Source organism: Arvicola amphibius, chromosome 18 (genome assembly GCF_903992535.2).
Source record: "Arvicola amphibius chromosome 18, mArvAmp1.2, whole genome shotgun sequence".
Lineage (NCBI taxonomy): Eukaryota > Metazoa > Chordata > Mammalia > Rodentia > Cricetidae > Arvicola > Arvicola amphibius.
Window position 1 is genome coordinate 12,287,455 of NC_052064.1, and position 23,251 is coordinate 12,310,705.

The 23,251-nt window shown below is 43.1% G+C and overlaps 1 protein-coding gene across 16 annotated transcripts in view; it reads right to left on the reverse strand.

Annotated features, from left to right (window-relative positions):
• Positions 1–7,706: 7,706 nt before the first annotated feature.
• The window catches only part of Adam22 (ADAM metallopeptidase domain 22), a 199,987-nt gene continuing 184,442 nt past the window's right edge, over positions 7,707–23,251 (reverse strand). For 8 of the 16 annotated variants that reach the window (XM_042054279.1, XM_038315348.1, XM_042054277.1 and 5 more), the window contains 4 exons: positions 22,839–22,939; positions 22,450–22,516; positions 12,699–12,822; positions 7,707–7,727 (listed from right to left, as the gene is read on the reverse strand). In XM_042054279.1, coding sequence (XP_041910213.1) covers positions 7,707–7,727; positions 12,699–12,822; positions 22,450–22,516; positions 22,839–22,939 — 313 coding nt within the window. Of the gene's footprint in view, positions 7,728–12,698; positions 12,823–18,050; positions 18,138–20,139; positions 20,251–22,449; positions 22,517–22,838; positions 22,940–23,251 lie in introns of all 16 variants that reach the window. The other 8 variants (XM_042054276.1, XM_038315344.1, XM_042054275.1 and 5 more) reach the window with 3 other exon arrangements.

Consider the following 23,251-nt stretch of genomic DNA (forward strand, 5'->3'; position numbering starts at 1 on the left):
TAATGGGATTCTAGATGACTTTAATTTCCTTGATGTATTTCCCTATCTCACAAATTTTTATAATGTGTATGCTTCCATTTTAAACTGAATGTTGGGGGTGGAGAGACAGCTCAGCGGTTACGAGCATGGGCTAATCTTGCAGAGGACTCAAGTTCCCAGCACCCATGTCGGGGTGGTTCAACTATTGCCTCTGGCCGCTACAGGCACCTGCATTCAGATGCACATAAGTGTATATGCACACACATAATTAAAAGTAATAAAAATGAGTTCCGGGCGGTGGTGGCGCACGCCTTTAACCCCAGCACTCGGGAGGCAGAGGCAGGCGGATCTCTGAGTTCGAGGCCAGCCTGGTCTACAAGAGCTAGTTCCAGGACAGGTTCTAGAAACTACAGGGAAACCCTGTCTCGAAAAACCAAAAAAAAAAAAAAAAAAAAAAAAAAAAAAAAAAGAGTAAAACCAGACGGGATAAATTTTAGAACATTGTTAACATTCATTTTTAAATGCCATGTATTATTTATTGAAACATACACAAGAAAGGAAGTGAAATGAATGAATCAATCGTTGTCCTGGCTTAAACCACTGGAGTAGGATCTGCCTTCCCACTAAATTTCCAAGTCTTCTACAATCAGGTTTTGTACACACACACTTGGGAAAAAAAAAAAACTTTTTCAAATGTTTAAATAACTGGCTTTCTGGCAATGCCTTGCTATGTATGTGACTTGGTCATTCTGGGTAAGAACAAGACACTCAGTGCGGTCATCTTTGCAGAGAATTCTTACCCCACTGGGTAGTTCTGAGTATGGGACAAGTATGTTGACATTAAAAGCATCTGTGGTGCTCCTTGTTTTTTGTCTTTTGTTTAACAGTTTAGCTAAAAATGGTAAACTGTTTTCTCACTAGCAATGCATCGGTCTTGTTTCAGGCAATGTGAACATGACCGTTCACGTGAATGATTAATTATAAACCAGTGAAATAAACATTTCATAAGCGTCTTCAGCTTCAGTTCACGAATATATACTGGTAGTGTTAGTGTGTATGTTATATCTAGTCATTTCGTGTTTACTGACCCTAATCTACTGTGTGTTTAGTCAGTAAATACGCTCAGGTTACACGTGTGAAGCTGCCTGCTGTGTATTCTATGGCAAGTCTGGGTGTCATTTCAAGTGTTTTGTCTGCGATGTCACAAAGCACTGCTTTCACCTGGGACCAGGCTCCCCAGAAAAGGACCAAGGAGGGCTAGGAGGCTGGGTTTAAACTGACCAAGATTGTTTGAGGAAATTATAGTTTAAAGAAATAATAACTTCCTAAGTGAATACAAACAATAAAGAAACTGCCCCAAGTTGATGACCCATATTTAAGCGGCCCTGTCATTTGGATAAACCCAAATATGTGCTATTTAGATTTTGGTTCTGGATTTGCTTTTGGGTACATCCTCAAGTATCATACATTGTGTTTCTGGGATGCAGGTTTTAGCAATCAGTAGTTCAAGGCAAGTCTCCATCAAGAGTTGAGCATCACAGGGCAGGAGAGCATTCAGGAGGCAAATCCCTTGCTTCCTCACCAAAGGAACAGGCCAACACATGGAATACCAGTTTTTCACCTGTCTCCTTGGGGACCATGAGAACAGAATCTTCCGATAGCTTCTCAGAGATGCTGGCCCGGAAGAAAAACATGAAAGCTGTGCATCAAAATAACATAAAGTTTTTATTGAAAGTCACTTTATTGATGTCACAATGAGAGTAACATAGAAAACTCTGATATCTTATTAGCTTCAGAAGGGAACACTAATAAAATTGTGCCAGGAAGTTAAATCTCGAGTTACAGTGACCTTTTTTAAAAACAGCAAGATTTGTTTACCTACAATATGAGAACAACTTTTTAACTTGAACGGCCATAAAACAAACCACACTTGCTCAGGACAGCAATCACCATTTACATTTCTGTTGGTGTTTGCCAAAACCCAGGAGTTTTCAAACAGCATAAGAACTTGACGTGCGTGCCGAGTAGCAGAGAGGAGGCTTAAATGATGTGAATCTAAGTATATACACTTGAGTACCTGCTTCCGTGAGGTGAACCACACTGATGCTGTTAGCGCGCCCCATGGAGTGGCGTCCATTGTCTTGGAGGCTATGGTGGGGGAAGCACTGGCAGAGACCTAATGTCTACTAGCATGAACTGCTTTAATTAGGTGAAATGAGCCGTTTCTGGCGATTGTCATTGGAAATGCTAGTTTAGAGGGGCAAGTCTTCCAACAAGTTAAAAAAAAATGCTCTGAATCCTGAAGGAACCTTTTTGCTAAGCACTTCACAGTGTTTTTTTTAAAAAAAAAAATTTTCCATTAAAAAAAAAGTGTTGGGTTATTTGTACCCATTAAAAAGAGGAGCTACGGAATCACAGTTTGACATTGTGCTGGATTAAAAAGGAAAAGTGGGGTTTCATATCAGGCAGTGATACAAGTGTATAATTTAATAGGAACTCTTGTGTTCCTCCTAAGTGTCTGGATTCAGCTCAGCACTTTCTGTATTGTGTTATCTGATAAAACGTAGCACCGCTATATTTAAAGATTTGGGCTGTTTGCATTATTTTAAAACTCAACCATCAGAACAAATCCTATCCCAAAATGGTGTGAATTGAATGCGGACTATGCACACAGGCATCTGCATACATTTAGGGGAGACTAACCTTTGCTCACAAACACAGACCTGATGGCCTTGCATGCACTGACTTAATAAGAGGGCTTCATCTCACTGTATGCCTTTTTGTAAAATCAAACAGAATAAAAGACATCTTTGTTTGGATTTGATTCCATGGCTGCCTGTGATCAACACCCCTACCACTTCCAAAGCCCCTCCCCGTGTGCTGCAGGCCAATGAAGAATGCATCAGGGACACTGCACTGGACAGTAGACTACATAGAGAGCTAATACTCCCGAAGGCTGCAAAGCACGTAAGCCTGCTGCTGGCGCCCAGTAGGGCCAGCATGGCCGCTGACCATCTTGAGCTCTTGGGCCTGCTTCAATGGATGTGCACGGCGGTCTCGTGCTGGGACTAAAAGACCCAGCATCTCCCAAACTCCCTGTTGCTTATTCCCTTCCTGAGATTTATACCCTGAGACCCATTTCATAGTGACCTTCCAAGGTGCACAGTCAAAACAGCATGCGGAAAGGAAATGGAAGCTAACCCCCGCCCCCTGCATGCCTGTGCTTCTCCCTACTTTCGCCTGCATGCTAGGGGACGTTTCTTATTGAGAGGGAGAAGTCCTGCACAGCTACTAAATGGGGAACTACAGAAGAAGGAAGGATCTAGAAGCAGCCACCAAAAACCCATAGTAATGGTACTGTTTTCTAAGGCCATGGCTATGAAGGGCAGGAATACAACGGCCACGGGCGTCTTAAGCTTTGATTTTCTACTTACTTGTTGAGGACTGACTTAAGTATGGCCCATATGGGAATGGAAATGTGACCCTCTGCTTTCCAAGCCTGGGGCAGTTTTGTTCTGCACCTGCAGGGGTGGTAGGAAAAACTCTTGAGAGCTGGAAGGGCCTGCCCCACAGAGCGGATGCTGTCAGCAAGGGCCAATGGCGACCAGCAGGGACATTTTAACAGGATGCTGCTAGCACAGACAGATGGGCTGCTGGCTCGGCCAGTTTTCATGACTGTCGATGGAATTCTTTACAATATAGTGAAGGAGAAGTTGCTCACCCCACCCCTTAGCTCTCTGGTGCCCAGAGAAGAGACCCTGCATCTGAAGTCAGAGTAGTCTTGACTGCCCTGCAGGAGGAAAGTGAGTACTCAAGCCCTAAATGAAGCCCTCTTCCACAGAAATGGCAGCTTTTCATACAAAGCTAAGAGAAAAAAAGAATGAGAAATTCATCTTGACTATTTATTGTTGGGGGAGGAGGTGGGGTGCAGGTGATAGTGGTACCATCTGGCTGTGCAGACGGGGGTCAGGGGCCCTGCCTCCTTCTTATTCCCATCAGTTCTGAACTTTATTCTCGTCGTGCAGACGGCAATGCCAGACAGCCGTCTTTCCCTTTGCATTTAAGTAAGATAAAAATAACCTTACCTTTAAATAGGCAATTATTATTATATTGAAAAACAGGGGCATATCGAAAGGACTGACTAAATTTAAGGTTAAGATAGAACTATATGACCATAAGAAAATGGCAGGGTGAAATGAATCAATGAACAAACCTGGCTGAAATCCTGGAAGAAGAGAGGAGAAATGGCATACTTTCCCTGGCTCAAAGGTAACCATGACAAAATAGCAAAGGACAACAGGTAAAGTAACTACAGAGGCAGGGGGGTAACGGGCAGGAAGAAATCATGCAGATATGTAAGGACAGCAGAAGCAGCCATGTGGATCTGTCCTGGAACACACAGCAGCCTCCCACCCACACCCTGGGAAGGCAGAGAATATTTAATTTTCTCGTTATTGTGACTGCGCTGAGACAACACCATCCATCTTTCATACGTAAATTCTCTGTGGGACTGACGTTCTGTGCAGACAGTATTTTAAAAGCCGTGTGAAACACGAAGAAAAGAAACAGTATAACGAAATAACGCGTCCAGGTTACAGCACTCAGAAGGCATCTCAACCCCAGGCAATGCTTCTGTCAAGGAACCTAAAGACGGGTTATTCCTCACTTAGCATCTAAGTGAGGGGCTGGGATGGACGGTTCAGCCACTGAAGAGCGCTGAGAATCGCTTGCTGCCCATCCAAGGAGCACCCACCTCCCCCTTTCTGCAGACTGCATGTAACTGCCGTCATTTTCTATCTGGCTGAGGTTGGGAAGAGTTAGTTGGTCTGGCCAGTCTGTTCCTTAAGGATTCTCTGTTACTGCAGGCCTTCCTTGGACACACAGTGGGAAGGCTTAAACGTTCCTTTATGAGAACGGACAAGAACATCCCAGGCCTCTGGGCTATCTGCAGTCCTACTGATGCCAAGATTAGGAGGAAGAGAAGCGGCAGCCAATGAACACATTACTGCCTTATCCATGGAGTGATGACCCCAGGACACACTGGGAAGTGTCGATGTTAGCTGCGTGACTCAAATCACTACCGAGCTTCAAAGACATTTAATAAAGGAATGATCATTGTGCTTGTCCTTGGTTCCATGAGTCTACTCTGTCTACCTCGGTGAGTGAAGTCATACATAGTCGGATGGAATGATCTACACCACCAATATCGGCGGGTGTACTGATACATACTTCTTGAAGCTAACCGTCAACACTAAAGTGTGTTAATTCCAGAAACAATTCTAAGAGTGCTTAAACATGGGAGACAGATACCTTGATGAAAACATTAAAGCTCTTATATTCCTAAAATCACGCTGCAAGTCAAGAAAATCCTTTTCATCCCATCACATACGGGGATTACAAATGAATGCAGCCGTCTTTCCCAAAAGGCACGTGATAATGATTGTAATTTTCCATAATAACTTCAGAAAGAAAATAATTGATGAAGAAAGACAGGTGGGGAGACAGATAACCAGCTCACGAGCTAGCCACGTGTGCATTCCCAAGCCAGGATTTATGTAACTAACTCTAATACAAAGCATATTTACACGAGGCATCTTCATTCAAAGGTATAAACTCTTCTCTTGTAGCCAAAATAAACCTTATATTACACTAGCCTTCTATATACGCAATGCCAGAAAACACTCAGTGCACCCTTGAAGCGATCTGGTTCAAAAGTCATTTCATTTGCTATACCTTTCCATTGGTCATCTGCCTGCCCTTCCATCCTGGCCTGAAGCTCAGTGGTGAACATTGTTCAACTCATCCATGCCTTTGTCTTAGTGAGCCATCAGCAAACTCCATCCTTTCCTGTCGTGATAAACGTTGTTTTTTTTTTTTTTTTTTTTTTTTTTTTTTTTTTTTTTTTTTTTTTTTGCTGTATACTTTTGTCTGATTAAATTGGTTTTCTAAACATCTTCAAAGTGTTTCTGAAGAGTGGACCATTACAAAAGGCATGAACTGAGTTATACCGCTGCCTTCTAATCCGGCCCTTCAGTTTGGGCATCTAAGAATATCCGACACAGAGGTGAGACAAGAAACCAAATGTAGAGCACATTTCTGAGGTCTGGTCTGATAGCCCTATCCTCATACACAGCAGTAAGGATGTGGAGGCGGGGTCAGAAGCGTATTCCACAGCAGAGCATGTGACTGAGCTATCAATTTTTGAGTGGTAAAACTGCATTAGAAAAGCTATTAACTTTTCATTTTAAATGACAAGATTTCACATAGAATACTCAATTTTTTTAAAGGATCAAAATGTATAGGGCCCAAAACCCCTGGTGGCTCTTCTCCCTGCAGGCTGATGGTTGCCTTTGCAGCTACTGCATCTACGTAGCCTTAGACTTTATTTAAACTTATATGCCTTGTTGAATCTTCTACCCACCATCTTCTTCAAAGTCAGCCAGAATGGCCTGCTGGGACTTACATCCCAGTGATGAGAAATGCATTGAAGTTGTGAAAACAGGTCACTCCTTCCACGGGCAATAATGGCTGAAAGGATTTTGTTAAGAAACCCAAACTTCAGGCCCGGAAAGGGCTCAGGTATTGGCCAGATGGGAGCTAGCCATTCAGTGGTCTGTGTCTTTTGTGCATCCAATCTGTCTCAGCAAGAACCTTCTGGAGGGGAGGGCACTCCATGGCCTCCCTGGTACCGAGCGAGAACAGCTACTGTGACAGGAACCATGCGTCTTAGACATGGAATAGACAAGCTGGCAGGTTCCGAGAGAACCTGCCAGCTCTAGCGTGTCCTGAGGCTGCACAGCTACCACACATCTGGACTCCACCTTCAGCCAGACGCAAAGGCCGGACGTCTGTCTGAGCATTTTGATCACTTACTCAACAAAACCTCCTCCAGACCGTACGCACTTGAAAGGGAAGTCACAGGCTTTAGACGAAGGCCGGTTACAGAAAGATACTTTTACAGCACTGACCGCTATGCTCACAACACCATCCACTGACACTCTGAAGACGGCAGGATGAAGGACAGTAACAGAGTTGTGACTGACTGTTTTCAGGCATTTGGCAAAATACACTTATATGTAACAGTTACTGTTTAAATTTAAAAATGTTTACATATGTACAGTTGTCCTTGTTCGCTAATATAAATATGAAAAGTAAAAAAAAAATAAAAATACATTTTAAAGTTAGCATATGGGTATTGGCCTCTCAAAGCGTTACAGTCCCGCAACCTGCAGAAAAGTCCTATATGCCTCAGCCCTGCATGCTAGTTCTATTATGGGATGTTGTTTCCTTGTCTATGGAAAACAATGAACAGAAGCTTCATGCATACGGCATTACTGCTTGCAATGAGGATGTGTTTCAGAATGCCCAGTTCTGAATCCACTTCGGTCCCTCAGGAAAACCTGCGACATTTGGGTCCTGTGAGTTAATTTTATTGATATTCTACACATATCGGTCATGCGGGATTATCCATTAACATACCAATACCAGACCATAAGTGGTTCCGCGTCATAGGAACATTCTAGGAGTTCCTTACTGTTTGGCTAAACCTTATGCCGACGACAAGAAGAAAATGGCATCCAGGTAAGAGCTGTGGCTGCCTCTCCTCTGGCATCTCAGAGGCCTTCTAAGCGTCTGAAGAGCTGACAGATTGCAGTGAGTCTGGGTGGCTGGGTTCCTATAAAAGTTGAAGTAAACAGTTTCGATGTGACACATGTAAACGGTTGTTCTCAAATGGACGTCTCCCATAGCTGTGGAGAGAGGAGAGCAAAATCAGACACTGGGAAAGCAGAAAGCGGACTTTCTGGGCTGTGAGAAAGGATTCCAACCATACGTCAGTAGCAATGGTGCATGCTCTCATCTAAATAGATAAAAGAAATACACGAACTTTTAGCTCTCTCTGAACCTGCTATTAACATTTCTTCTTTGTGTGTGTGATGGGCACATGTATGAGAATGTGCACGTGCCCATGCAAAGGCCTGAGGTGGCCAGACGAGGACTTTGGGTACCATCCCCTAGTGATCCTCATCTCATTTCCTTAAGACAGTGAACTCCTGGACTTCACCTTGCCTCTAAAGGCACATGCACCAAACTCAGGTCTGCATGCCTCCACAGCAAATTCCTCGCTCACTAGGCCATCTCCCGGCTCCAGCACCAACCGTTCTAACAATTGCCACCTTTTGATGAAAAACAAAAAACCTCTCATCATCATTTCGTGTTACTTAAAACTTCGAACAAACATTATAGCTCTCAAATTGCAAACTTGTAAATATTATTTTTAAGCTGCCTATTACCTTTATTTTCCCAAGTGTATTGCCCAATGGAATAATGCCTCTCAATCACAGCTTTGTAAACACATCTGGAGAAAGTGTGTGTGTGTCTGTGTGTATGCATGTGTGTTCATGTATGTGCACATAAGAGATGTACACACATGCATGCCTGTGCACATAGAGATGAGAGGTCAATATCAAGTGTCTTTGTTCATGATTCTCCACTTCACTTTTTGAGATGAAGTCTCTGAACTTGGAACTCACGGTTTTGGCAAGACTAGCTGGCCAGCAAGCTCCAGGGTTCCTCCTGCCTCTGCCTCTGCCTCTGCCTCTGCCTACTCTAGGATTACATACATGCACCACCATACCTGGCCTTTTACATGGGTACTGGGAATTTGAACTACAGTCTTCATGCTTGCACAGCAAACACATTACCAACTGAGCCAGCTCGTTAGTCCTAATACGCAGAAGTTTTAAAATCCACACCAATTAAATCAAATGGGATTTAGCTTTAAAATACTTTGGAGCTCTACAGACAATTCCCATGTCCAGTCAAGGCTAAGAAGTTTGACTCCATTGATACCAACACCATCCCCTAAACACTACTGTGGGCCTATGAACACGCCATGCACTTCCCAACTGTAGCGCTGACTGCGAGCAAACTGTTCTCTAGGAGCTGACGTGCTAGAGTAGAAGGATGCGTGCTTCCCCATCCTCCCTTTCCTTTGCTTCCACTATCGGTTCTTCATGCAGAGCCTGGTGAGATCTATTTTGTGCACTAATTGCCTTCATGGACTGCAAACTACTCTGGCACGCTCAGACAGGCGCCTCAGGTCACCAGAGAAGGAGGTCTGCCAGTGAAATACAGTGCAGTCTATATGACTCATATATAAATATTTTACACGAAAACAAAGGAAGTATTATTAGAGCGGCTTAAGTGATATTTGACTTTCATCCAAATTCCATTTTAACAGGATATATGAGATATTTCATGGCATGTAAATTTTGGGGGAAGAAAAGGAGACAACACGATTAGTATTTCTTTTCTGTTTTGTTTTGTGAGACAGAGTATCATGTAGCCCAGGCTAGCCTCTAACTCACTATGTATCTGAGGCTTGCCTTAGTCTCCTGATCACCTTCTTCTACCAATCAAGGGCTTTAGTCATGTGGTACCATACTGAGTTAAGTGTATCTTTCTAGGTAGGTTACTTTAATGTGCTTGCCCAAACCTTCATGGAATTTTTGTTCCAACAGAAATTACAGCATACTCCACAGGCATGGCAAAGCCACTTGAGCTACCTACCTCAGGCCAGGTTTATACATCTTTCCTAGTACAAAGATCTATTCTGGAGCTGGAGAGATGGTGTAGTGGTTTAGAAAACTTGCTGCTTTTTCCCTCCAGAGGACTCAGAGTCAATTTACAGCACGTAAACACGTGACAGTCTACAACTGTCTATCACTCCAATTCTAGTGGGTCCAGCATGTTCTTCTAACCTCTGGAGGTACCAGGAATACACACAATGCACACACATGCATCTGTGTACTCATATATAGAAAATATATACTCATATATAGAAAATGAAAATAAGTTGTAAATGTTTTTTTTAAAAAAAAACCTTTGTTATTTGGAACCCAATGGGAACTTTCAAATCTAAGGCTCTTTTGAAGTAGAGAGGAAACAGTACTACTGGGTGTCCCAGGCAAGGAAAACGTGAACGCTTAGACAGTGGTCTGGGGTAGGAGATGGAGCTTGCAGGAAAAAACAAACAAATAAACAAAAACCAAAAGCGTTGAAGAAAACTAAAAGTCCTGATTATCCCGAACAGAAACGAATAAGGCAACTACAACATCATCAGTAGCAACAGACATGATTGCCCACACCTGTGTGGCTGTAATGGCAGGCTCGCTGATGCGGTTTCCCACAACCCACCAAGACATCTGGGAGACAAGGGCCACCTACACAGCCGGATTCTTCTAGATGGCCCACGACTGTACCATGTAACACAGACCAAGTCAGAACTTCTATACCACTATCCCAGCATAGAGTCCTCGCCATCGCATTGCTCAGCCCATGAGAAGAGCACGGGGTACCCATTTCTCCTGGGAACTGTCATTTCCACGAGTTCTTATATGTTAACATCTTTAATAATCTACACTTGGACACCGTGACCGCTGAGAGAATACCCCAGCTTGACGGAGCGAAACCGTGATGCAGACGGTTTATCTGGAGGAGACGTAAAGTGTTAGACTTACGCTACGGGAAGGGAAGGACCACAGCACCTTGACTATCACAGAGCATAACACAAACGCCATGACGTCGATCAACAAGGCCTGAAAATCTAGTCCCGGGAATCTGAGTTTGGTGTGGAATATTTCTTTAACTGTGTGAAGCTGTGTCACTGTGATTGTTTTAATAAAAAGTTAAATGACCAATAGCTGAGCAGGAGGTGTGGGCGGGACTTATGGACAGAGAGAACTCTGGGAAGAAGAAAGGCGGAGTTGCCAGCCAAAGGTGGAATAAGCAGGATGGGCAAAACGGAGATGAGGTAACGAGCATGTAGAAGAATATGGGTTAAGTTATAAGAGCTAGTTAGAAACACGCCTAAGCTAAGGCTGAGCATCCATAATTAATAATAATAAGTCTGCATGCCATTTTTGTGAACCGATGGCCCAAAAAGAAAGAGAGTTTACACGAATTATTCTTCAACTCCCTCTTATACTATTTCCAGCACTGACATACTATAGAGGTAGTTTTCACAATGAACAAATGTCATTTCTTATTTGTACAGACTTTATGTTTACAGTGACCTGACCAGCTGAGTTTGTTTTGTGTTTTTGTTTGTTTGTTGGTGGTGTGGTATTTGTTTGCTTGTTTGTCTGGTGGTGTCCCCTTCCCCCCGAGTTGGTCAAGTTAAGTATAAATGACCTCATAATTTTGATTCAATATCTATTAGGTTCTGAAACACCTTTAGATATAAAAATTCTCCAAACCCTGTGCTGGATAAATCTGTGGAGATTGTAAAAGCTTCACCTTTTTTGTTCTCCTAAGAGCAACATCATAATGTAACTGGCCATGAGGGGTCTGGACATCAATGATCATTCTTTCCGGGTCTTCATTTCCTGAAGCCTCTGAGGGCTGGACTGACCTATCCAAATTCCAGTTTATTCCAGATTTCACAGAATGAATGCACTGGGGAATGCTGTGAGGCAGGGTATACCAACTAAGGTGGACAAGGGATCTAATGTTTAAATAGAGTTTCTGGTAAATTCTGTTTTTAATCATCAGGATGAATATCTCCATACTTGTTTTGAATTTGGCTTTCTGGGGGCAGGAGGGATGGCTCAGTGCCTATGAATGTATGCAGCTCTTGCAGAGGACTGGAGTTTGGTCCCCAGCACTCATGTGAGGCAGCTCAAAATTGCCTGCAACTCTAGCTCCAGGGGATCAAACGATGCCCTCTTCCGGCTTCCGTGGGACCAGCACTCAAATGCACAGATCTTTTAACACACGTGCACATAAATAAAAATAATAAAAATCAACCTTGTTAAACCTTGGCTTTTTGGAGGCCATAAGTATGGCATAGAGTTAGAGCATTTCTTTTTCTACCAAGGCAGCAAGGCCCTGGGACTACATACTCCTTACCATAAAACCAAGTTTACTTTAAAAAAATAAATTGAAAATTCTGTTAAATTTTACTATACCCTTTGTAGTATTCTTTTAATATTACAGATTTTCAAGTATTTTCCCTTTGTATCTAAATTCTACCTTTGGTACCAAGACACTAATCTGGTTTCCATTTCTAATAGGTTCCCATTTCTAAACACCTATTGAGTTGTAGCAAGCCAGTGGAAGGCCTGAGCAATCAAACTAGACATGAAGAAAGAACTAACTAACTTAGTTTTTGGAATTCATGACAGAGATATTAAAAAGATTTTTCAAAGTTTCTTAAAGCAAAATACATCCTTTTTTTTCAAACCCAGAGATGAGTAAAACAGTAACAAAAAATAAAGACATAAGTATAGAGTACTAGGCCGGGCAGTGGGGGCACACACATTTAATTCTAGTCTTTAGGAGGCAGAGGCAGGTGGTTTTCTAAGTTTGACCAGGCTGGTCAAGACTACATGGAGAAACCCTGTCTCAAAAAAGGTATAGACAGACAGACAGACAGACAGACATAGTATGTGTGTGTGTGTGTGTGTGTGTATATATGTATTATATATATATTCTAGAACCAGGCCTAATGGTCATGCCTATAATCCCAGCACTCAGCATGTCTGTGATCCCAGCACTGAGCAGGCTGAGGCGAGGATTCTCATGAGCTTGAATCCGGCTTGGGCTACATAACCAAATTCTGTCTCAAAAAATGGGGGGGGGCGGGTTGTAGATGAAAAGTAAGCTCAAATACAACTAAGGATAAAGCAAGGATAAAGCATGCGGGAATTGCTGTGTACCCTGGCACTCTGTCGGTTCACTGTCTTCTCCTCATCAGGAAGCGGAGGCATCGGGTACGGGTATTTTCTGCTGGAGGCAATAGACCCAGTGGATGAAGAAGGAGACTTGGCAGGAGACAGGGTCCTGAGATGTCGAGAATATAAGAAATACATTATTATGTCATGCCTGGTATCACTCTCCAAATATCTACAAAGCAGACTCAGAGCAAGCCCCTGATAGCCACGTTCACTGAGCGTCTACAGCAGAGCTTTAACTACTCGGGAGACAACTGTCGCTCTGGAATGCTGTGAATCTAGCTCCCTAATTCAACAGCAGTGATGGAATGTCTAGCTGGCACTACACACAACCACTCTTAAACTACGAAGCCAGTAATGAAATTTCATTTACAATAACAAGGTAACGTGGAAAAGGGGGAAACCTTCTAAGAACTCATCACAGTAAATTACGTAGACAGCATATTAACATTCTACTTTATTGTACCACTTCAAATGCTACTCTAAGTACAATAATCTCAAATAAGATCTTAAAACATAACCACGGATGTATTCATCGGTTGCTAAGTCATACTCTACACAAAACTCATGCATCAGAGACCCGTGTGTTAGTTGTGAAGAGCAAAGGGGAATACAAGGGTTTTAATAACAAATTAGTAGACATGCAAGCAGTAAGGAGTGCAGAGTTTCAGCCAAACAAAGTCTGATGAGAACATACAAAAACAGTCTGCTTCATCCCTAGATCAGAGCTTCTCGGAAAGCAGCAGCCATACACTGAGGTTAGCTCTTCCTATTGTAGCTGCAATACTTGTGACTGTGCTGAGCACGCTAGGAGAGACGTGTTTGCGCCTAGCTTATCTGTGAGAGCGCAAATGGAAGACCATTTAACTGGTTAGACCACTGCATGGTAACTCAAGTCCTCCTCTGCCGTGACGCATCAGCCTGGTACTGTGGCCATCAAACACCGGGCAGGGCAAGACTCCATGGCTCTCAAACTAATTTTCATTTTTTTTAAGACACTGGATTCAATCTAACACTTGAAAATGCCTTTTCCTATATACTCTGAGATCCACGTAAACATACCTGATTGATTTGAAAAATCAAGAGTGGCTCTATTCACTTTTAAACTTAACTCCTAATGTTCCTTCTGTGTTCGTTTGAAACTTACTCAGGATGGCTCCCTACTAGGGACTGCTGTAAGGCAGCCAGAAAGCTACTAGGCTTCTCTTATGCTGACACTCTCTGGACTGGGAAGGTGGAAGTAAAATAGTACTTCAATATCGCTTCAGTTCTACACAGTGTGTGTGTGTGTGTGTGCGCGTGCGCGCGCGCGCGCGTGTGTGTGTGTGTGTGTGTGTGTGTGTGTGTGTGTGTGTGTGTGTGTGTGTGTGTCTGTCTGTCTGTCTGTGTCTGTGAAGATGTGCATGTATATACAAGTACATGTGCACAGGGTACTTCAGCCTCTGGTACTGGTCCTCAGGCGCAACCTACCTTATCTTTTGAGACTGTGTCTCACAGGCCTAGGGTTAAGCTAGGCTGCCTGGTCATTAAACACCAGGGATTGGCCTGTGCCTGTAGCCCCAGAACTAGGATTACAAACACAAGGCACCATTCCCAGTTTCTTCGTGTGGGTTCTAGGGAAGGAATTCATATAGTGCAGAAAGTGTGCTCCTGGCACACAGATTTATAACTTAAAAAACTAAATAGTTTTTAAAGTAAATTGAGAATAAACAGGACCGTGATCATTAGGAAGCAGACACAATGTGTATAAAAGGGGTGTGAAACGTGCATGTAAATGCTACTAAAATGACCTTGATTTAGCTTTTTAGCTCAATCATTATGAGATTTAAAAGATTCAAAGTTCGGGAAAGGTAGTCAGATAAACAAATAAATCTCATTTACTTTAAGGTCATGGAAACCAAGTCCTCATTTTAGTTTGCTGCAACAGGTGTGTGTGTGTGTGCGTGTGCGTGTTAGTAGCATGAGCTGTTAGCTTACAGTGTCATAGCCACATCAGCCTTAACTTGGCCATGGGCTCAAATGATCAACACTGTACATTCAAAACCATTCCAATGAGAGGTGACTGAACACTCAGCCTTGTTCTGAAATCATCTTTGCCTGGGCACCAACAATAGTGAGTTAAAAACAAACCAAAACAGGAGGTGTTCTTCAGACCCCCACAGAAGTGGTTCTGCATGACTATACCCAGCAGAACTGTAGCTAGTGCACAGGCCCTGAAGGGAAGGTGAGAAGCCAAGCAGGACATTTTTAGTGGTGGAAAGACAGAGAACGGATTCTGGTGTGGATGGAAAAGCCCAGAGCAGAGATCAAAATGAAAGAGAACAAGGCGAGGTCAGTTAGCTTAGGGAAAATGAACTGACAATCTATCACAATTGCTGAAGGAAGGCCTTTAATTCTAATCTGGCTTCCATTTAGCCAAGTTATCAGCCGCTCTCATTCAGTTACAAAGCAAAACGAATTTCTGGATAAATATTAGCCATTTATCCTTATGACAGTTTTTAAAACCATAACTACGGTGGGGGCACCATAGAATTATGTAATGAAGACGTGCTCGTCTGCCAATGGATTGTGGTGCACCTCGGGACTGTATCAGACCTCTGGAGCTCCTTTGCAGACAGCTCTGTAAATCCTGGAAGCAGACACAGAGCTGTGTTCACATGCTAATTTTATAATAATCTGCTCCAGAAAGATTGAAGTGTCCTCGGTGAGGAACTGAGCATCCACAACCTCACAGCAATCACTGAGAGATGGGAGAGGGAACGGTCTTGAGAGTCTTTGAACAGCCACGCTCCAGTTCTGTTTCGGATGTTTATGAGATGGGCTACTTTGGATAAGTCTTTGTACCCCAGTTTCCTCCATGCACAGAAAGGAGCCAAGAATGCCCACCTCTTGGGATGTGAGGAACAGATATACAATGGGCATTTGACACCTTACTTTCTAGAATTTGCTTGCGGAGCTAATGTGGTTTCCATGGATCATGCCGGTGATATGAGTGATCAGTTGGACAGCGCTCAAGAGCGCGGACACCTCCTGGGGACTTAAAAGGCAGTGTCCTGGGCAGAGCTGCTCCCAAGATCTGGAGGTGGTGACCCAAAGCTTTTCCTCTGATTGCACCTACACTTTTCCAGTGGTCTGGATACATTGGCAGCACAGTTAGGATAAGCACTGTTATATGAGAGCGAGCTGAAGCCCTCCTGTAGGCTCTGCAATATGGCCTTGGAGCTCAGGGATAGGACCTTCTCAGTTTGCTGCAGCCACTACATCTCCACTACATGCTGTAAGAATGGAGCAAATCTAACTCCACATGCGTGATTAAGAAGGTGACCTGTGTCCTTGTCTGTGGACTTTGTCAAGAGAGTTCAAGTACAAGGTTGGTGAAGCCCAGGCCTAGGTGAGAATGCACTTAGGCCTATGGGGCTGGTCTGGTTGGAGGGTAGACAGAATCATGGTGCTCAAGCTGGGACCTAGCTCAATTACTTTCCACTGCCACCGAGATCCAGAGCTGATCTCCAAGTCTTACCTGCACAACCCTTATTGATCTAAAAGGACAGCAAGATCACAACTGTCCAGGAGCTTTATCATTTAAACAAAAATGGAGATTTTTCATTATCAATTCCTAATGTGACTTTGTGCTGTAGGTACCAACATCTCTGATTAAAAGATGAGATAAAGAAACCCTCTTGGATTTCTCTCATAGCTTGGCTCGTGCAACCAGGGGTGCTGAAGCAATTTCCCCATCCAAATGGTGCTCAGTCAGACAGCTTCTGGGCAGACTCGGGGGACTGACTTTAAGAAATGGGGACTCTCTTGAGTTACAGCAACTTCTCAGCTCACCCAGGGGAGGTGCATAGACTCTTCCAGGGGACCATTTTATAAATGACTCTGTATAAATGCTGTCAATTTAGAAATAAAAGTCCTAACCTATGTAGGACCAAACTCATGCTGTTTTGGTTCCATGGATGGGACAAATTACAATCTGCCCAAAAGCCTGATAAAGAAAAAGAAAAAAAAAAAACAGGACTGCAGGTGAGCCAAGATTCCACATAACATCAAAACCATCTTACCTGTCTTCTTGCTGTTGGCCATCGTGGGAGCTACGGGTGGAGGTGGGGTGTTTGAATGTGAGTGTATATGTTTATGAGGTTCAGTGTGGGGCAGTGTGGGGCAAGCGGAGGGCAGGAAAGGAGAGGAAGGGGGACTGTAAAAGCAGGATGTATTTTCGTGAGCAGGCAGCAGTTATGCTCACCTGGGGTATCCGCAAAAGCTATGGATCAAAGTAAAACGCAGGGAGGTCTAATCATTTTCTCAAACTATATACAGCTAAACTAAACGGTACACTGGAAGAGAAACTCCACCTGGTGCGGGTGCCGGGAGTTAAAAAGACATAGCGCATTTCCTATCTGTTCGGTGCTGACCCGTGTGATGGCGATAAGGAGCACGGAAACTCGAACTGTGCTCGGAAGAGGCGGGGACCGAGGCTCGGTGTCCTCTTTACATTAGTTTTCCATACAGTAATCCAATATAAAGTGGGCATTTACCTCTAGGTAATCAGCTACATTAAAAAAGAGTGGGGGGAGGATGGCACGGAGAGGCCTAGGAAATGGCCCCTGGTTTGTAGTAGACGCTCCGGGGAACTGGGGAGATGGGGATAGTTTTAGAATGCGTTAGTCGGCTGTTTTCTATCTGCTTCCTGCGTTTGAACATGAAAGTCCTCCACCGCTTTGTGGAGAATCTATAGCATACTCTTCTCAGCACAGCCCAATGCTAGCAAATGGCTCTACGGGACAAAGAAAGCTAAGCTCACCACATGCTATCATACGAGCAATAGTATCTCAGCTGTTTCCCAGTTCGATCAAATCATTGTTTCTGCTTGAAATAAAGTTCCAGTTTAATTTCTTTGCAAGTTTTCTTTGAGTTTTTCTATGCACTATGCACTCTTAATGGTAAGCAGGAAAAAATATAGTATGGAACTTCTAGATTATGAAAATTAAATTGTTGAGGTTAATAGTGGTTGTTTATTAGTGGGGGGGTATGTTTCATGCCCATAGAACACTACATAGCATAAAATGAAGAGAAAGCTACTAAAAAGCTCCAAGAGGTGACAGGGACATGCACTGAATGGCAACCCTTTTCAAATGGCTTCATTTGAAACATTCAGAGAAGAACTAGACTCGCCCAGGAAGCCAAATACATCAAAAGGCAGCGAATGAACGGGGCGCCTTTCCGCCTACAGGAACTTGTATTAGGAGAAACAAGGGAGAGAGAGCCAGTCACACTACAGTACGTGTATGTGCTGGGAGAGTGTGGAAGGGAGAGAAAAATGAATTTATAAAATACCTAAAGTAGGGTCCTTCAGTGTTTTTATTCACATCTTCTACCCACTTAGCTACATTATAGTCTCTTTTGAACCATGGGTTTAAATACCTGCAGAAAGCAATGGAAGGAACAAGAAAGCAGAACAAGATAGAAAATCTGAAAATACACAGCACAAGCTTAGCCACGATGTTTTCACCCTCCAAATGCAAGTGACTACGGCAGATAAACCAGGGTGGACGCTGGCCAGGTACTATGAGGCCGTCTGCACAATGGCATGAAGATAACCTCAGCTACAAGGCATGAGGCACTCTACAATGTAGTACGACGTTTCGAGGAAAGCCTCTTCCAGTGGCTTTCCGCTGGCGGTCAGAAACTCTCTCTTTATCAAAAGGCTCATTAACCCACATCAAAAGCAGCTTCCCTTTCTCAAGCCACTTCTCAGCTGGCTCCTTGGTTTTCAAATAATATTGGTGCTTTTTGAAACTATTCAGGGTGGCTGCAATTCCAATCTGGTATTTTATTTAGGCACATATAACCTCAGACAATTTAAAGGAGCCAAGTTCTATTTATAGGCAAGACATGCTTTTTACACACCCACTGTTTTACTCTCTATAACAGAGACTGAGGGGTGCTCTCCAGCTGACTTTTGTGAGGAACAGAAAGGGTATGGCCCTGACCCTGGAGTCCCCAAGCACACAACTCAAGTTGGCCTCCATGATTTTGAAGCTAGGGTCAGGGATTTAATCGCAGCCCCGCAGTTCCGCCCTCCTCTTAGTGCACTCCAGACTAAAATGCTCATGGCTGCTTGAGGAAACAGCCCTCAGAAGTTGCTTTCCAAAAGAACGGCTGCCAGAGAGTGATACTAGCATCTCCCCATGGATCTGGCGGCAGTGACACCAGGACAGCCATGCAAATCTCACAGGCATCAAAACTGGAGGCATAGTGGTTGCTTTCCACAGAGCCCTTTGATTTTTTTTATTGTGGAGCCAAGCAAAAAACACATCCCCTTAGGATCTGCTCTTATAAAATAACAGTGATTTGACAATTTCAGCATTGGAAGAATTTGGAGGTTTTACTAGGCTTTCTCTTCTAAAAAGTAGCTCCATGGTACTACCGTCAACGAAGATTTATTTGTAAACAAATCTGGTGAAATTATAAAACATACTAATTTTTAGTTAAGATTTACTTCTTTCCCCCATATTTAATCTTTGAGTTATTTATAAATATATTTAAACCAAAACTACTAGATTTCCAGTTGTATTTAAAAATCAGATTATTTCTCCATGGCTCTTTTCCTCACTTCGAGCCATTAAGAAGGTATTATTCTGCAAAATAAAAATTAGGATTCCACCCTGGAAGAAAGGTTCTGTTGATTTTTATACTTATAAGACCATTTCCGCTAAGATACGTCTCCTGATTCGGGAAGAACTCACATTAGTTTTGCCTTTAGCCACAACCTTTGCCAACTTGCACTTTTCACAGAGATAGCCAATGAAAATCCGCGTGAACATTTCCACTGGGACTTGAAACAGCAAGAAAAGGTTCCAAAGCGAGTGCAGCCGCTGATGGCACGGATGGCCTCAGAATAACCATGGGGAAAGCTCATGCAGCCTCTGTCAGGGAAACACTCTGTGTCCCACAGGCAGGAAGCCACTTCCTGGGGGAGACCTTTGTCCCTTTCACTGGCAGTCTCTGAAACTCAAAGGACAGGGGTATGGCTGACCCGCAAAAATTCCAAACACATAGCTTGACTTGGCATGTGATGGACCTTCGCCTCGGTTTCAGATCTGTGCTGAGCGCTGTGGGGACCCGGCACGGTGGCGAGAGCGATGGGCCTTTATCGACTACAATAAACCTGCCTATATGGCTTGACTTAGCGTGGCGTGTTAGTGCAACATGCAAAAAGAAAAAAAAATAATGCGCTGGACAGGATAGGAGAACCTCTTCGTGTTCTCCAAGATGGAAAGCAGGTGCTGACTGGGTCAGGAGCACCACTGAGCAGATATGGGGGCCTCTGTCAAAGATCAAATGACCCTGCTCTCAGCCAAGGGAGGGGCTTTGAGGGGGATTAACGTGGCAGCCCAGAGTGAAGGGGCAAGCGGAGACTGACCTGTGATCCCGACTCCCTGTCTGGGGGCTGGCAGAGCCCCCTGGGCTTATGCCTTGGGATGGGATTGTCTGGGCGAGGGAGTGCCCAGGCTCAGGAGCTTGGGGCTCCCTCCTGTAAAAACACAATATATAATACAAAGTCTAAGCCAAAAAAAAAAAAAATTCTATAGCGTGAACAACAGCAAGGAAAATGCAAAATCTTGGAGTGGGAAACCAGTAGAACCAACAAGGACAGTTAGTGCTTTGTTTTGTTTTCTAATTTATAGAGCATGCTTGGTGGTGAATGTTTTAATCCAGGCCCAAACTGTTCATCTTCCTTTGCGATGATGTGGTTCTAAAGGGGATGGTGAAATAACAGACCTGAAACAGTTCTTACTACAGATAAAAAGATGTGCTTCCTGTGGCCATTCTGCTCCTAGTATAGTCACACAAATATAGCATTATGTCATCACCAAATGGGATGACTTATAGAGAGAAAGTATAAAAAAGCTGCTAACCTAATTTTTGATATGTTATGTATCAGAAATTCGTATTTTTCCAGAAATATGTAAATGTGTATGCGGGTATGGAAAGACAGTTCCCATACAAGAAAGTTTCTAGTCATGGACAGTCAGCTTCACAAACTTGGCTCCAATGAATGAATAGGAGTCATGCACCCAAACTCAGAAAATTCTGAAAAAGCTGAGGGAACCTTCTTTACTGAGAGATTTCTATTATACTGTAACATTAAATATTAGAACTTAATTATATCACAGGCAAGGTTTGATAAAGGCTATCCCTAATACAATTTTATCATGTGATATAAATAAATAGAATTTTATACGTTTTTAAAATCAATGCTTGCCCTAGAAAACACTCTATGAATATTGGTGAACATCGAAGGTTCTCTGGGCCTGACCCCACTGCTTTAGTGCCTGCTGACCGTTTGTCTCCTTAGGAGCTGTCCAAGCCTAGTCACAGAGATACTGTTCTAGCACTAAAAGTCCACAGAGGAAGTTCCAGAGAACATTTCACAGATGTACTCGTAATCTTATGAGCAACCAGGATAAGCTGAGGAGCCCTCTTCCCAGGTGGCCTCATGCAAAACAAACCAAATAACATTCCAGGAAGAGTTTATCTGCAGTGAGCCCTACAGCACCCAAGCACTTGGGAATGCATAAGATAAACTCCAGTAGGTTAGTTATTCATGATGGACGTCTAAGATGCCATTCTGGACCATGCAATGGTATCACTTGAAACTGCTATTATTTCTAAGGTAAAAGTATCCTCTAGTAAATGTTGACAAGCCACTTACAAGACAATACCATTCAGGTGGAAGGTCCAAATTTCAGGGCAATGTTATTATTCCTGGACTGAAAAAGGCAGGGTATATGATGGAGAAGCTAATGTAAGTTTCTAAAAAGCAGTTAACAGACACCTGCTACTCAGACTCTTTTGTTCAAAGTAGTCAGAGGTCCTGGGAAGAACTGCAGCCAGAGTGGGGTGTGAGCAGAGATGCCAGGGGACTTGAAACAGCAAGGGCAATCATAATCACGTCTGGGGCAAGGTCGGCTGGGAAGAATACCAAGGGTATGCTTTACCCTATGAAGGGAGTAAGGTTTGTGGGGGCAACACTTTGCTTGCACTTTCTGAAGTGAAGAAAGAAACACCACCAAAAAAAATGCATGATGCTTACTTCATAATAAAAGACTTTAAATGTAACTTTCAACCCCACTAAAAAATGTGTCTATCATTTAAAGCAGTTAAATGTTGCATTAGTGACAATGATTCAGATAAAGAGCAAGTTTCGGTAAACAGCCTTTGGGACGTCCCCAGGAGAAACTTAAAAGGGAAGCTCTTCCCCGTTAGTCTGAGAGAATGTTTAGATAGCAGCCATGGAGACCTCAGAGTGGTGGCTTCAGACTGTGAGCACGGGCACACTTTAATACAGTGAGGATTCGCCCTGGGGCTTCCAGAGGAAAGGAAGGGGGGCCCTTTGAGATGGTTGGATACCCAATGATGAGAGAAAAAGAAAGCTATCATAATTCCTTTCAAAAGAAACCAAAACACCACAATGGCAGGTGACTGGAGGATAAAGCCCGCAGCAAGGGGGATACCCCCACTATCAGTGAATATTGGTATGGGCACAGTTGCGGAGATGCCTATGTAAAAGAGAAAAGCCAAGGTTAATTTTTATAGGGCAAAGAGAATTAAAAAGACAAAACCCAGCCCAGAGGCATGGTAGGTGGTTCTTTGACTATCTGCTTAATTAACAGTCATCACCAATAGCACAGGACCTTCAAATGCCTTTCCCATTAAATGTACAACTTACTCAGTTGAATTAGATCGAGGTCTAAATCTTTTGCCTCTGATTTTCTTTTTGTTGCCTCCCAGGTTACCTGAAAAAAAGATCATTTACAGCTAAATTTTCACACAGATAAATAATTGTTTTATGTATAATTATATGGTACTTCTAATGGGTGTAATTTATAACTAGCATCGCCTCCAAATACGTGGAATTGCACGACCTTCCAATGCTTCCTGCCTACTTAACTACAACGCCACCATTTCCCATGAAGGAGATTTCAAAGAACAAAACAAACAGCTGGCCTCGCCTTCTAAATCTCTTTGTTGTGAGAAGGGCTGAATGGCTTATGGGAAAGAATACATCTTTACAGGGACCCAGAAGACAGATCTTAGATTCTGGATGCTGGTCACTACCTTGCCAGGAGTTACTTCGAGGTCTGCCATTTTCACAGATGTCTGAAATATGTTTTGTGTCTGGAATCCTCTCACTCCAAGAATGAGAGAGCCCGTTCGACCTGAAAGCAGAAGCATTTACATATTGTTCAAAAATATAATCAGATAAATGTTTTGGAATCACTAAGCAAAATTTGTAAGCATTACTGTGCATTAAATAAAACAAATCAATAAAAAAAATCTGAAATGAAAGAATGAAGAAAACATGAAAGTCTTCATGAAGAAGGCAGAATTACACAACATTCAATTTAAGAAAAGTCAAATACAATGGAACCCCATTACAATAGGTCATAAATGGAAAAGCAGCAGGATATAATGCAAGCCAATTTACATTCCCCAGAACACAGCAACCACAGAGCAAATTCAGCAAGTAC